Source organism: Heteronotia binoei, chromosome 7 (assembly GCF_032191835.1).
Source record: "Heteronotia binoei isolate CCM8104 ecotype False Entrance Well chromosome 7, APGP_CSIRO_Hbin_v1, whole genome shotgun sequence".
In the NCBI taxonomy this organism is placed as follows: domain Eukaryota; kingdom Metazoa; phylum Chordata; class Lepidosauria; order Squamata; family Gekkonidae; genus Heteronotia; species Heteronotia binoei.
Genome location: NC_083229.1, coordinates 1,112,519 through 1,126,178, shown reverse-complemented (window position 1 = coordinate 1,126,178; position 13,660 = coordinate 1,112,519). Strand labels below are relative to the sequence as shown.

At 55.2% G+C, this 13,660-nt stretch overlaps 1 protein-coding gene across 1 annotated transcript in view; it reads right to left on the bottom strand.

Moving 5' to 3' along the window:
- Positions 1 to 3,268: 3,268 nt before the first annotated feature.
- WDR97 (WD repeat domain 97) overlaps positions 3,269 to 13,660 on the bottom strand; it is a 53,460-nt gene continuing 43,068 nt past the window's right edge. The window contains exons 22-26 of the mRNA XM_060243034.1: positions 13,376 to 13,535; positions 10,811 to 10,879; positions 9,614 to 9,738; positions 8,317 to 8,378; positions 3,269 to 3,509 (exon numbers count right to left, since the gene is read on the bottom strand). Coding sequence (XP_060099017.1) covers positions 3,301 to 3,509; positions 8,317 to 8,378; positions 9,614 to 9,738; positions 10,811 to 10,879; positions 13,376 to 13,535 — 625 coding nt within the window. The 3' untranslated portion in view covers positions 3,269 to 3,300. The remainder of the gene's footprint in view (positions 3,510 to 8,316; positions 8,379 to 9,613; positions 9,739 to 10,810; positions 10,880 to 13,375; positions 13,536 to 13,660) is intronic.

Sequence of the window (13,660 nt, the reverse complement as noted above, 5' to 3'; positions counted from 1 at the left end):
CAACTAAAAAGGGTCCAGGCAAAGAGGTGTGAAAAGCCTCAGCTGGAGACCCTGGAGAGCCGCTGCCAGTCTGAGTAGACAATACTGACTTTGATGGACCAAGGGTCTGATTCAGTATAAGGCAGCTTCATATGTTCATATGTTATTCTAATTTCTGTGTGGGCGGCCAAGGAAGCCGTAGGTCATGCGCATTCACTGAAACTTAGTCCTACACTCCCTTCTATACATCCCGCCCTCTCCCGGTCTTTGGGGCTGCTGCTGAGCTCCCGGAGCCGCCCAAGCCTGGGGGTGGGGCGGGATCTCTTCTACACGGCTCCGACAAGCCCGGGCTTGCCTGGAGGGAGCCCGCAACAGCCCGACTGCCACCACCTCCGGCCGGGATCTCGCCTCTGCTGCCCCGAGCTCGCCTCCTCTCTCCCCTCGAGCTCCAGCCTGCAGGGCCGCCGGATTCAGCCGCCCCCCCCCCCGCAGGTTTAGCGGCCCCGAGGAGCAGAGGGGTAAAGCAGCGGGCCTGTGGTCTGAACTCACTGCTCACGACCTGAGTTCGATCCCCGGCGGAAGCTGGGTTTGCAGATAGCCGGCTCGAGGTCGACTCAGCCTTCCATCCTTCCGAGGTGGGTCAAAGGAGCGCCCAGCTTGCAGGGGGGAAAGTGCAGATGACCGGGCAAGGCAATGGCAACCTCCCCCGTAAAAGTCTGCCGTGAAAACGTTGGGAGCGACGTCTCCCCAGAGTGGGAAAGGGCTGCTGCTGCTTGCACAGGGGACCTTCCCTTCCCTTCCCCCGCAGATTCTCTCCGTGCCGGAGCCCCCGCCCTGCCCCGCCCTGGCCGTGCTGCAAAGCTGTGCGGGGAGGCAGACTTGGCGCGACCCAGAGCCGCTCAGGGGCTGCAGGCAGAGGGGAACCGGGGGCGGGAGCTGCGCCCTGGGTGGAATGCCCCCTCCCCGCCGCCGCCTCCGCGGGGCCCACCGCCCACCCACCCACCTGCAGGCTCCGGCGGGCCCTCCTGCTCCTCCTCCCGCTCAGCTGCTCGGCTCCGGTTCCCGCGCTCAGCGCAGGCCACGCCCCCCTCCCCTCCCCTCCCGCCACGCCCCCTCCGGCGGGCTCAGCGCCTGCCCGGGAAGCGAAAGCGAAAGCGCGCCTCTGCGCCTGCCAGCCCGGGGGCGGGGATGACGCTCCCCACCGGGGCCTCTCGTGCACGAGCGCCCCCCCCCCCGAACTCTGTGAAGGAGAAGCGAGCCCTGCGCCCCCCCCCAGCCGCCCCGGGAGGGCTTAGAGAGGCCAGGTCTGGGTTGCAAAAACACCTGGAGACTTTTGGGGGCGGCGCCTCAGCAGGTGGCACTGCTACCCTGGCTGGAAAAGAAAAGAAAGGTCCCCTGCGCAAGCACCAATCGTTTCCGACAACGTTGCTTTGACAACGTTTTCACGACAGACTTTTTACGGGGTGGTTTGCTGTTGCCTTTCCCAGTCATCTACACTTTTCCCCCAACAAGCTGGGGACTCATTTTATCGACCTCGGAAGGATGGAAGGCTGAGTCAACCTCGAACCAGCTACCTGAAAACCCAGCTTCCGCTGGGGATCTAACTCAAGTCATGAGCAGAGTTCAGGTCACAGTACTGCTGCTTTACCACTCTGCGCCACAGGGCCCTCCCTGGCTGTTGTAAAAGCAGATCTTAGGGCCACACCTGGAGGCTGGCAACCCTAGCACCAAATCACCAGGCGATTCCCAACTAGGAGCTGGCAATTTGGAATTCTGGGGGGGGGGGGACTCCAGGGCATTGTGCCCCACTGAGGTCCCCGCCCTCCTCCCCAGGTTCCCCCTCCCAATCTCCAGAAGTTTCGGGCCCCAAGATGGCAACCCTAGCTGGACAGACACGTGGCATGATGCAGCTGTGGCTCACAGGCTGAGCGCAAAGGAGGGAAAGACGGAGGGGAGGGAGGCAGAAGTGGCACATTGACCCCCCACACACACACCCTCCTGGGGAGAGCTCTCTCAGCCCCACCCACCTCACAGGGTGTCTGTGGGGGGCGGGGAGAAGACATAGCCAATTGTAAGCCGCTTTGAGTCTCTGATTCAGAGAGAAGGGCGGGGTATAAATCTGCAATTCTTCTTCTTCAGTTCTGCAAGATTAGAGTCCGCCACTCTTAACCGCTAAATGAAGCTGACTCTATCTGAGCTGAGAAAGGTGCTGGCAGGTGCCATGGAACTCATGGGCTCTGTGTTGGGGGCCCCTGCATAAATCTTTCCGGGGAGGGGGTTCAGTTCACAGGGGCCTTTCTGTATTTTTCTATGCCTTCCCTGCCTGGGAGTCGGATGCGGCTCCTTCCCAATCTGATAAAGAGCAGTGAGCAACATTACCTGATATACATGCACACACACAATAGTCCTGCTGCTGCATTTGGTACTGATTTGCTTTTACATAAGAACTCAAAAGAAGACATGTTGGATCCGGCCAACAGCGCATCCAGTCCACCACTGTGTCACCCAGTGGCCAAAACGCAGGGGCCCTCAGGAGATCCACCAGCAGCGCCAGAAGCCCTCCCACTGTAGCCCCGCAAGCACCATGAAGACAGAGCATCGCTGCCCCAGACAGAGTGTTCCATCTACAAGAAGGTAAAGGAAAGGTCCCCCTGTGCAAGCACCAGTTGTTTTCAACTCTGGGGTGACGTTGCTTTCACAACGTTTTCTCGGCAGACTTTTTTATGGGGTGGTTTGCCATTGCCTTCTCCAGTCATTGACGCTTTCCCGCCAGCAAGCTGGGCACTCATTTTACTGACCTTGGAAGGATGGAAGGCTGAGTCAACCTCGAGCCAGCTACCTGAACCAGCTTCCGCTGGGATCGAACTCAGGTCATGAGCAGAGGGCTCCAACTGCAGTACTGCAGCTTTACCACCCTGCACCCCGCTATACCTTGTATATAGTTCCACCTATACCTTGTGTCTAACAGCCATTGATGGACCTCTGCTCCACAGGTTTTCTCCAATCCCCTCTTGAAGCTGTGTAGATGCTTGTAGCCACCACCACTCCCCGTGGCAGCAGTGAATTCCATGTTTTAATTACTCTTTGGGGGAAGATGGACTTCCTTTTATTTGGGCCTTGCCCTTATTATGACTTTTACATCTGTCTGGACACATTGGCGGGTGGCAAAGAGGTGGTCCTGCCCTCGTTGCCTTCAGGCACTTTCTCACCATCCAGCTGACAGAGGAGCTGCAGCCGCCCCCTCCCAGTACGGAGGACCCACTCCTCTTCCTCCGTGAAGCCAGCAGTTCCACTCCGGAGCCCTGCAGGAGCGCCCTCCCATCAAGGGTAGCTCTCAGCGTATGAGAACTTTGGAATGTAATACTTCTGCACCGGCTGCTGCTTGGCAGTGAAGGTTTCCGGAGAAAGCGGCCTCTCAGACTCCAATGGGAATGGGCTCAGGTTGATTTTTGGCAAAGGAAGCTTCACAAAAGGCACAAACCCCTTCAAGAGGTAACGTGGGAAGATGTACGGGAAGTAGAAGTCTGCATTTGAAGGACACAACAGAAAGCAAAAGCAAAGTTAGCGAAGGAGAAGAAGAGTTCAGTTGGCAGCATGAGAATCATCCGGGCCCCACTTTAGTCCCTCACTCAGACATCAGGCAGTCTGCTCGCTTCCATGTTTGCTCCTTCGTTCCTATTTCATCTCTGGCATGAACAAGCAAGGTCAACAGCTTTTCAGCTGACTACCACACAAACCTCCCACACACACACCCTGCCTAGCCAACCACCAACTTTATAGTCAAGATCTGAGTTAAAAAGGAATCGGTTATGATGTCAGGAAAAAGGAAAGGTCCCCTGTGCAAGCACCAGTTGTTTCCGACTGTGGGGTGTCGTTGCTTTCACAACGTTTTCACGGCAGACCTTTTACGGGGTGGTTTGCCCTTGCCTTCCCCAGTCATCTACACTTTCTCCCAGCAAGCTGGGGACTCATTTGACCGACCTCGGAAGGATGGAAGGCTGAGTCAACCTTGAGCCGGCTACCTGAAAACCCAGCTTCCGCCCGGGATCGAACTCAGGTCGTGAGCAGAGCTTAGGACTGCAGCTTTACCACTCTGTGCCACGAGGCTCCATGATGTACAGAGGGTTCTACTTTTGTATATTACACTAAGTCCAGCCCAGGGGTAGCCAAACTTGCTTAATGTAAGAGCCACATAGAATAAATCTCAGATGCTGGAGAGCCACAAGACATGAACTTTAGAAGTTTGAGAACCGCAAGTCAGGAGGGTGAAAGGGAAGAATGAAAATAGATGGGAAGAGGAGGGGGAGAGGTGGAAAGAAAGCAACTTTAAAATGCATTCTCCAAGCCACCAGCTGACTTGGCTTAGAGAAGTTATTTAAAGAGGCAAATGCCTTTTCCAAGACAGCTGACGGGGGGGGGGGGGCTTCGAGAGCCACACAATATGCGTGAAAGATCCACATGTGGCTCCCAAGCCACCGTTTGGCCACCCCTGGTCCAGGCCAAGGATTCATTCCTAGTAATCCTGGAACCAGCTGAAATCTCCTTCAGAAATGAACAGTCAGGGAACCCACAAGTATTTGGAAGGGGCATTTCATTTCCCCATGTGCCCTTCCCCACACTATTGCCCCTTTCTCTTCTCCTGGCAGCCCCCATATCTTCCTCCCTTTCCCTGCTTCCTTCACTCCTTCCCAGTCATCAACCAACCAACCTTGTATCTGCCCTCCCAGTCTTCTTCAGCTGTGTTTTATTATTTATTTGCTCCAGCTTATTATTTATTTGCCTGTCTCCCCAGTAGAGACCCAGAGCCATTTACATTGTCTGCCTCTTGTCCTTTTTACCCTCACAACAATCCAATGAGGTAGTCTGAGAGAATGCAACTGGTCCAAGGTCACCCAGCAATCTTCCATAATAAGCGGGGATCTGAACATGGGTCTCCTAGACCCTAGTCTGAAACTCCAGCCACTACACAACACTGAATCTTAGCTTTCCCGCCTTCCTTCCCCCTGAGGTCTCTTCCTGGGAAAAGTCTGGTCAAGTTGCAAAAGTCATGTGATAGCAAGTTGCTCAGGTGAGTAGTGCGAGAGAGCCTCTCTTGGATCCAGTCAAGTCAAGCACATTGTGTGGAGGGAGCCTGCTTGTGGGATATCAAGTCATCAGGTAGCTGCTGCCACACCTCGGTGAGGTGCACAAATTGCATGGGAGCAATCTGCTTGGCTGGCCCCGATGAGCTCTCCCCTCCAGGGCAGGAGCAAGGGCATAGGGGTAGACTGCAGGGACCAAAAGAGGCCTGGAAAAGCCCTCCCTCTGCTTTTCACTAGCAGAAACCAAGGAAGCTGGCGATATTAGGAAGCTGGAGAGCCAGTTTGGTGTAGTGGTTAAGTGTGCGGACTCTTATCTGGGAGAACCAGGTTTGATTCCCCACTCCTCCACTTGCAGCTGCTGGAATGGCCTTGGGTCAGCCATAGCTCTGGCAGAGGTTGTCCTTGAAAGGGCAGCTGCTGGGAGAGCCCTCTCCAGCCCCACCCACCTCACAGGGTGTCTGTTGTGGGGGAGGAAGGTAAAGGAGATTGTGAGCCGCTCTGAGACTCTTCGGAGTGGAGGGCGGGATATAGATCCAATATCTTCTTCTTCTGGTGATATTGTTGCGGTTGCTTAGCAAGCTTCACAATCGCCACTGAGATCTCAGAGGGGCATTCAGTTCTTAACGGTACACACAGTGCTTCTGTTATTGGGGTGGGAATTAAACCCTTTTAAAAAAGATTTCAGATTCTTCTGCAAACCTGGGCCTTTTCTCTGAAAGTTCTGTCTTGCTTGTTCATGACCTAGTCTCTGGATTTGAGTATCCACAGAAGGGTCCGTGTTGAGTAGGCTTGCCAATCCCCAGGTCCTAGCAGGGGTTCTTCTGCTTCCCCAGGCTCCTTCCGGCCCCCAGTCAGCTGGCCGGTGGGGGGAAGCCCCACCCCCACAGGACCATGTGCCTTTCCACCTCCGGAGGCTCCAGTCTCCGATTGAAGAAGAAGAAGAAGATGATATTGGATTTATATCCCGCCCTCCACTCCGAAGAGTCTCAGAGCGGCTCACAATCTCCTTTACCTTCCTCCCCCACAACAGACACCCTGTGAGGTGGGTGGGGCTGAGAGGGTTCTCACAGCAGCTGCCCTTTCAAGGACAACCTCTGCCAGAGCTATGGCTGACCCAAGGCCATGCTAGCAGGTGCAAGTGGAAGAGTGGGGAATCAAACCCGGTTCTCCCAGATAAGAGTCCGCACACTTAACCACTACACCAAACTGGATTGAAAGGCTTCCTCTTGGGATGGTGTGTCTGTGTTACTTTGAAGAAGTTGGCAGCAACTCACGAGTAGAGACACCAATCTGTCACTTCAGAGTCGCCAGAAAGGGGGAGGGGAAACGTCTGCTGAGCACTTCATTATTCCCTATGTGGAGATCGATTCTCATAGGGTATAATGGGGAATTGAGCTGGAGGTTTCGGGGGCTCTGGGGGAGCTGTTTTTTGAGGTAGAGGCACCAAAGTGTCAGTATAGTATCTAGTGCCTCTCCCCAAAGTACCCCCCAAGTTTCAAAACGATTGGACCAGGGGGTCCAATTCTGTGAGCCCCAAAAGAAGGTGCCCCTATCCTTCATTTCCTATGGAAGGAAGACATTTAAAAAGGTGTGCCGTCCCTTTAAATGTGATGGCCAGAACTCCCTTGGAGTTCAGTTATGCTTGTCACACCCTTGTTCCTGGCTCCGCCCCCAATGTCTCCTGGCTCCACCCCCAAAGTCCCCAGATATTTCTTGAATTGGACTTGGCAACCCTCGTGTTGAGAGAGCTATTGATTCAGAATAATGCCAAAGTCCATTTTGGACCTTCTGTGCCCCCCCCCTTGAAGCGCTTCGTCCTTGGGCTAACAGCCTTCCACCAAGCGACACCCAAGAGGGCATAGCCTGATGCCTCTCGCCATGGCTACTGAGAGGGGACTGTGAAGTTCATCTGTCCAGTGAGAGCACAGCAGACAGCCGACAGAGGTGGGACGCCGGGAGAGTCTGAATAATGGTGAGTCATAGTGGCAGTGGCCACAATGCACCAGCAGCTACAGAAGTTCCAGCATCTACTTACCATCTTATTTAACGTTACTAAAACGGCATCAGCTTCTTGTCTGCCTGGCTGGGTGATCAGCCGGACCCCCTGTCTCCCTACCAGACTCCACACTTACTAGAACAAAGTTTGAGCCACCTTTGACCAACAAAGTTTAATTCTGCACTCGAAAGCTTATACCAGGGGGGCCAGACCGGCTTAATGTAAGAGCAAACATCAGATGTTTGAGAGCCACAAGACGTGAACGTCAGATGTCTGACAGCTCAAAATAGATGGGCAAGGGAGAAGTGGAAAGAAAACAACTTTAATTTTAAATGCATACTCTGGGTTGGCTTGGAGAAGTGATATAAAGAGACAAATGCCTCTTTAGTGGTGGGGGCCTCAAGAGCCACACAATGTGTGTGAAAGAGCCACAGTTTGGCCATGTCAAGCATTGTATATTCATTCTTGATTGTAATGACCAGAGTATAGAAATGTTACTAACCATTAATTAAACTCAGGCACCTCAAAGTAGCAAATCCCCTCCTTTGCTTCTTTCGCTTTTACTAACAAATGCAGGCATGTTCTCTTTGAAGATAAAACCTCCTGGGACTCGTTCCCAGGCCAGCCAGGCCTGGACCCAGGATGTGCCAACCGCAATAGAGATAAGAAAGTTACAGTGTGAATTTCACACGTGAATGTAGAATTGTTTAGAGAATGCAGAATTGTTTATAGAACCTTTGCTGTGCCATCTTAAAGCATGCATTTTACTGTTACAAGGTATCAGTTCCAATAACTAGCTCGGCTGAGCCACATGGATTATCAATAAACCAAACTTTGTTTCAAAATCCAAGGACTGGTTATTTTGAAATCTATGCTTGACAGGCCACCCCTGGCTTAGACCCAGAGCATTAAACTTTGTTGGCCTTAAAGGTGGCCCTGCACTCAAGCTTTGTTCTGTTGCTTCAGACCGACATGGTCATCCCCCTGAATCCATCCACATTTCCTGTGAGGGCCGCAGGGCAGGGAGAAAATCTCGGGGCAGAAGGAAACATGACCATGACCGAGGGTGGAAGGGAAGCAGGGCAGACTCTCCAGCGGGTCCCTCCAGCACACGGGGGCTCTGGGATCGACTTGTCCACATTGGCCGCAGCTGCACAGCGTGGGATTTACACACCTAAGATCCTCACAGGCTGCTGCCCAGTCCTGCACTGAGCTATTCAGTGGGATTGTCGGGCTGAGGGTGTGAGCCAGGGCACTTACGCTCAGGGATCCTGTTCCTCAGCATCGCGTTGGTCTCTCCCAGCCGCAAGATGGCCTGTCTCCTGTTGGGACAGAAGGGAGGGCTTGGTCAGGGACGGCAAGGCTCCATTAATCCAACAGTGCATTTTGGAGCACATGGCTGCTTCCAGTTTGGGGAAGAGAGCCAGTTTGGTGCAGTGGTTAAGTGCGTGGACTCTTATCTGGGAGAATCGGGTTTGATTCCCCACTCCTCCACTTGCAGCTGCTGGAATGGCCTTGGGTCAGCCAGAGCTCTCTTATCTGGGAGAACCGGGTTTGATTCCCCACTCCTCCACTTGCAGCTGCTGGAATGGCCTTGGGTCAGCCAGAGCTCTCTTATCTGGGAGAACCGGGTTTGATTCCCCACTCTTCCACTTGCAGCTGCTGGAATGGCCTTGGGTCAGCCAGAGCTCTCTTATCTGGGAGAACCGGGTTTGATTCCCCACTCCTCCACTTGCACCTGCTGGAATGGCCTTGGGTCAGCCAGAGCTCTCTTATCTGGGAGAACCGGGTTTGATTCCCCACTCCTCCACTTGCACCTGCTGGAATGGCCTTGGGTCAGCCAGAGCTCTCTTATCTGGGAGAACCGGGTTTGATTCCCCACTCTTCCACTTGCAGCTGCTGGAATGGCCTTGGGTCAGCCAGAGCTCTGGCAGAGGTTGTCCTTGAAAGGGCAGCTGCTGTGAGAGCCCTCTCAGCCCTACCCACCTCACAGGGTGTCTGTTGCGGTGGGGGGGGGGAGGTAAAGGAGATTGTGACTGCTCTGAGATTCAAAGTACAGGGCAGGATATAAATACAATATAAACCAGCTGTTGTGAGAGCCCTTCTTCCCCCACTACAGGACAAGAACCCTTGAATGGCCTCTGAGGATGGACTCAGCTGGAAGCAATGCCAAAGGAGGCCTCCAGAGGAGGATCTGTGCATTAGACACACAAACATGAAAACACACAAATGCAAACATCTGCTTATACTTATACTGAATCAGACCCTTGGTCCATCAAAATCAGTATCGTCTTCTCAGACTGGCAGCAGCTCTCCAGGGTCTCAAGCTGAGGTTTTTCACACCTATTTGCCTGGACCCTTTTTTGGAGATGCCGGGGATTGAACCTGGGACCTTCTGCTTCCCAAGCAGATGCTCTACCACTGAGCCACCGTCCCTCCCCAATCCCAATCTTTGTTGTAATCCCAGGAATTCTCCAGCCCCCCTCCCTGCAGGCTGGCAACCCTGACTTCCAGCCCCTCGCTCCCCACGGCTTTCCTGGGGGTAGCACTGACTTACTTCTGGACGGGGGGCAAGGCCATGACTGTGTCTCTGGTCATCTCCGGCCGAGCCACCAAGCGCTGCGCAACAAAATGATTGACGGCATCTACAGGATGCACTGACTGCAGAGACGTCAGTTTGGGCTGCAAGAGGGAGCAACGGTCAGGGGGGTGGGGGCCATTTGGGAGCTGCTCTGTGGCTGTTCCCAGGGAGGGTGGTTTGGTGCCACTGGGGAAAGGCCCGCCTCCCTTCCTCAGTCAGAGCTGTGAAAAGACAGAGCTGGCCCCTTGCTGAGGCCTGGGATCAGGAGCAGCAGCGGGGCATCCGGGATCACCACCCTGGTCTGGATCAAGCCCAATGATCTTGGCAGATCTCAGCAGCTCAGTGGGGCCAGCCCAGTGGTGGGATTCAGCAGGTTCGCACCAGTTCTATAGAACCGATACCTAATGTGCTATCGGTTCGGCAGAACCGTTTGTTGGCCTGGTGCCTGCTGTTAATTTTTAAAACAAACTCTTTTAATCTGCTAATCTGCAAGTGGAGATAACTAGGTGGGAGGGGGAGGCCGGCCTAATATCGGCAAGATTACTCTGGGCATAGAACCTGTTGTTAATTTATTTGAATCCCACCACTGGGCCAGCCCCGGCAAGGACTTGGATGGAAGACCTCCTCGGAAGACCAGCAGTCGGGAGGCAGGGGCAGGCTTTTTTCACCCACCTCCCAGAATATCCTCCAGTGGGGGCAGGGACAGATTATGGCCCCCACACCTTTAGGGGCCCCAGGCCAGCTCCCCCCCATTCCCCCCCCCGCTTGCAGCCCTCCCCGCCTGCACGCCCAGCCAGCCACTGAGCCGCTCTTTGCCCCACTTGCCTGGTGCGGCTGCTGCTGGTGTCATTGCCAAGTTTGCCTTCCCCCCACAAAGGGGCATTTGAGAAGGGGCCTGCAGGCTGCCGTGAAGGCTGTGGGCAGGGCAGACTCTGAGATCATTTGCAAGGCGCCCCCCAAGATTTTGATCACCTCCTAGGGGCCTCCACAGGGTGGAATCTGGCACGGAGTGGGGAGTGGGGTCGGTCACCAGAGGTTGCCATGACTTCCAGGTGCAAATACCGCCCCCCCAAGCTCTTCTCCTCTGGCAGCCAAGAGCCGCCTCCCGCCGGCAGAGGGAAGAGTCGCCCAAGGGGCTGGGGAGAGGGGGTGGCAGGGGCTGGGCTTCCTCACCTTGGGCGAGTAGGGGCAGAAGTGCTTCCCTCGAAGCTTCTCCTTCATAGCCAGAAACTCCCGCTGCTCCTGGAGGAAGAGAAGGGCCCCCTGGTGAGGGCGATGCCCAAGAGGACCCCAGCCCAGCAGGGCAGCCCTTCCTTTGTAGGTGGGCAGGGGACTTGCATCGGCCCTCACGCTTCCCTCGTGAACAAAGCAGGAGTCCAGTGGCACCTTTAAGACCAACCAAGTTTGATTGGGAAAGTCAGCTTTCGCGTGCTCTCTAAGCACACTTCATCAGACGAGGGGATCAGGTATTGCGGGATGGTGAAGTGTGCTCAGAGTGCCCACGGAAGCTGACGTTCTCAGTCAAACTTGGTTGGTCTTAAAGGTGCCACCGGACTCCTGCTTTGTCTTGGATCTGCCTCCCTTCATGAGTAACGGCACAAGGAAAGCTCTCATTGTAGGACTGAAGACAGTCCAGAAACTTCCACCGGCTCCCAGTGCTGGTGCCTGACTGTGAAGCTGGTTGAGCTGGGAGGCTCCGCTGAAGGCCCAAAGGCCCAGCCAGGAGAGAGAGCCATGCGTAGCCCCTCAGGAGGGGGAAGGCTCTGGCTGTGCTGTGGAATCCCCTCCCCTCCCCTCAGGCAGCATTTCCTCCTCCCCCTGCCAAGTTTGGGCTGCTGGGGGGGCTGGGGGGGGCGGAATATGGCCTGCCTCTCCATTTTCCTTTTCATGTTGGGGTGGGATAGAACAGAAAAGAAGAACCTTTTAGCAGCCGTTGGGGTTCAAGAGGGAGGAAGCAGCTTTAAGGGGGAAGCCGCCACCAGCTCAAGGTTGCCGGGTTTGGAGGATGTTTAGGTGGGACGAGTTATGGCCAGAAGGGGTGTGTGTCTGTGTTACATCCCTGGCCATATTCCCCAAGTTCTCTCCCTCTTTGCCTTCCCTCTCTGCCACTGCAATGGAAAGCAGGGCTTCGTCACACTTGGACCAAGTTCAGGAGCTCTGGGGAGGCCTGGATGGGTTAGACCCTCACTCCAGCTGTGCTCCCTTCTACAGGGTGTATTTCTGAGGGGGTCCTTTACCCCTCGTTGCTGTGGGTTTCCCGCCTGTCCTGCTGTATGCTGAACCCTGTCCTGAGTGCCACGGATCAACAGCAGGGGCGGGAGAGGGCTGCAGCTCTCCATTCGTGAGGTGCCCGCGGAAGGCCTTGCTGCCTCCTGTCGCTTGGGATGGATGCAGCCGCAGCAGACTGCTGCTCTGCTCTGGCCAGCCAAATACTCTGGGGGTGGTGTGGGATGGGGAGGCCCAGGCCTGGGCCCCGACACCTTCATGAACATATGAGGCTGCCTCCTCCTGAATCCCCTGGGTCCATCAAAGTCAGTCTTCTCTACTCAGACTGGCAGCAGCTCTTTCTCCAAGGTCTCCAGCTGAGGTTTTTCACGCCTACTTGCCTGGACCCTTTTTAGTTGGAGATGCCGGGGATTGAACCTGGGACCTTCTGCTTACCAAGCAGATGCTCTACCACTGAGCCACCATCCCTCCCCTTAAGTGGCTCTCCAGGGTCTCTAGCTGAGGTTTTTCACACCTACTTGCCTGGACCCTTTTTAGTTGGAGATGCCGGGGATTGAACCTGGGACCTTCTGCTTACCAAGCAGATGCTCTACCACTGAGCCACCATCCCTCCCCTTAAGTGGCTCTCCAGGGTCTCTAGCTGAGGTTTTTCACACCTACTTGCCTGGACCCTTTTTAGTTGGAGATGCCGGGGATTGAACCTGGGACCTTCTGCTTACCAAGCAGATGCTCTACCACTGAGCCACCGTCCCTCCCCTTAAGTGGCTCTCCAGGGTCTCTTGCTGAGGTTTTTCACACCTACTTGCCTGGACCCTTTTTAGTTGGAGATGCCGGGGATTGAACCTGGGACCTCCTGCTTACCAAGCAGATGCTCTACCACTGAGCCACCATCCCTCCCCTTAAGTGGCTCTCCAGGGTCTCTAGCTGAGGTTTTTCACACCTACTTGCCTGAACCCTTTTTAGTTGGAGATGCTGGGGATTGAACCTGGGGACCTTCTGCTTACCAAGCAGATGCTCTACCACTGAGCCACCGTCCCTCCCCTTAAGTGGCTCTCCAGGGTCTCTTTCTGAGGTTTTTCACACCTACTTGCCTGGACCCTTTTTAGTTGGAGATGCCGGGGATTGAACCTGGGACCTCCTGCTTACCAAGCAGATGCTCTACCACTGAGCCACCGTCCCTCCCCTTAAGTGGCTCTCCAGGGTCTCCAGCTGAGGTTTTTCACACCTACTTGCCTGGACCCTTTTTAGTTGGAGATGCCAGGGATTGAACCTGGGACCGTCTGCTTACCAAGCAGATGCTCTACCACTGAGCCACCGTCCCTCCCCACTGATCTCACTCAGGCTTTTGAAGCCAGGAGAGGGACACAGGGAAAGGCACCCTGCACGGATGCAGGATAAAGCTGACTAAAGTTCCTCAGCAGCCAGAGGATGAGGGCGGGGGGGGGGGCGGGGGGAGAAAAGGACCACGGAGCAAATAGTCATCCAAGAGGCAGCCTTCTGGAGTGGGCCCACCTGCAGCTGCTGCATGGCTCCTTCCAGCCAGAGAGAGCAGACCTTCCGCAGCTTCTCTTTGCGGCCCTCTTTCTTCACCTGCCAGGAGTCCATCTCCTTGTAGAAACACCCGTGTGGGTCCTGCACCCCCATCTCTTCTAGCAGGCCCTCAACGACCACCCTGAGAGAGGCAGAGAGGGCGAAGGGTCAGCAGCCTTCCTGCCCCCAGTGCAGGGGACAGCCCTTTCCCCTCCTCAGGTCCCAGCCGATGGCTGGTTCTGCCCAGAAAGGGCCCTGGCTGCTCCA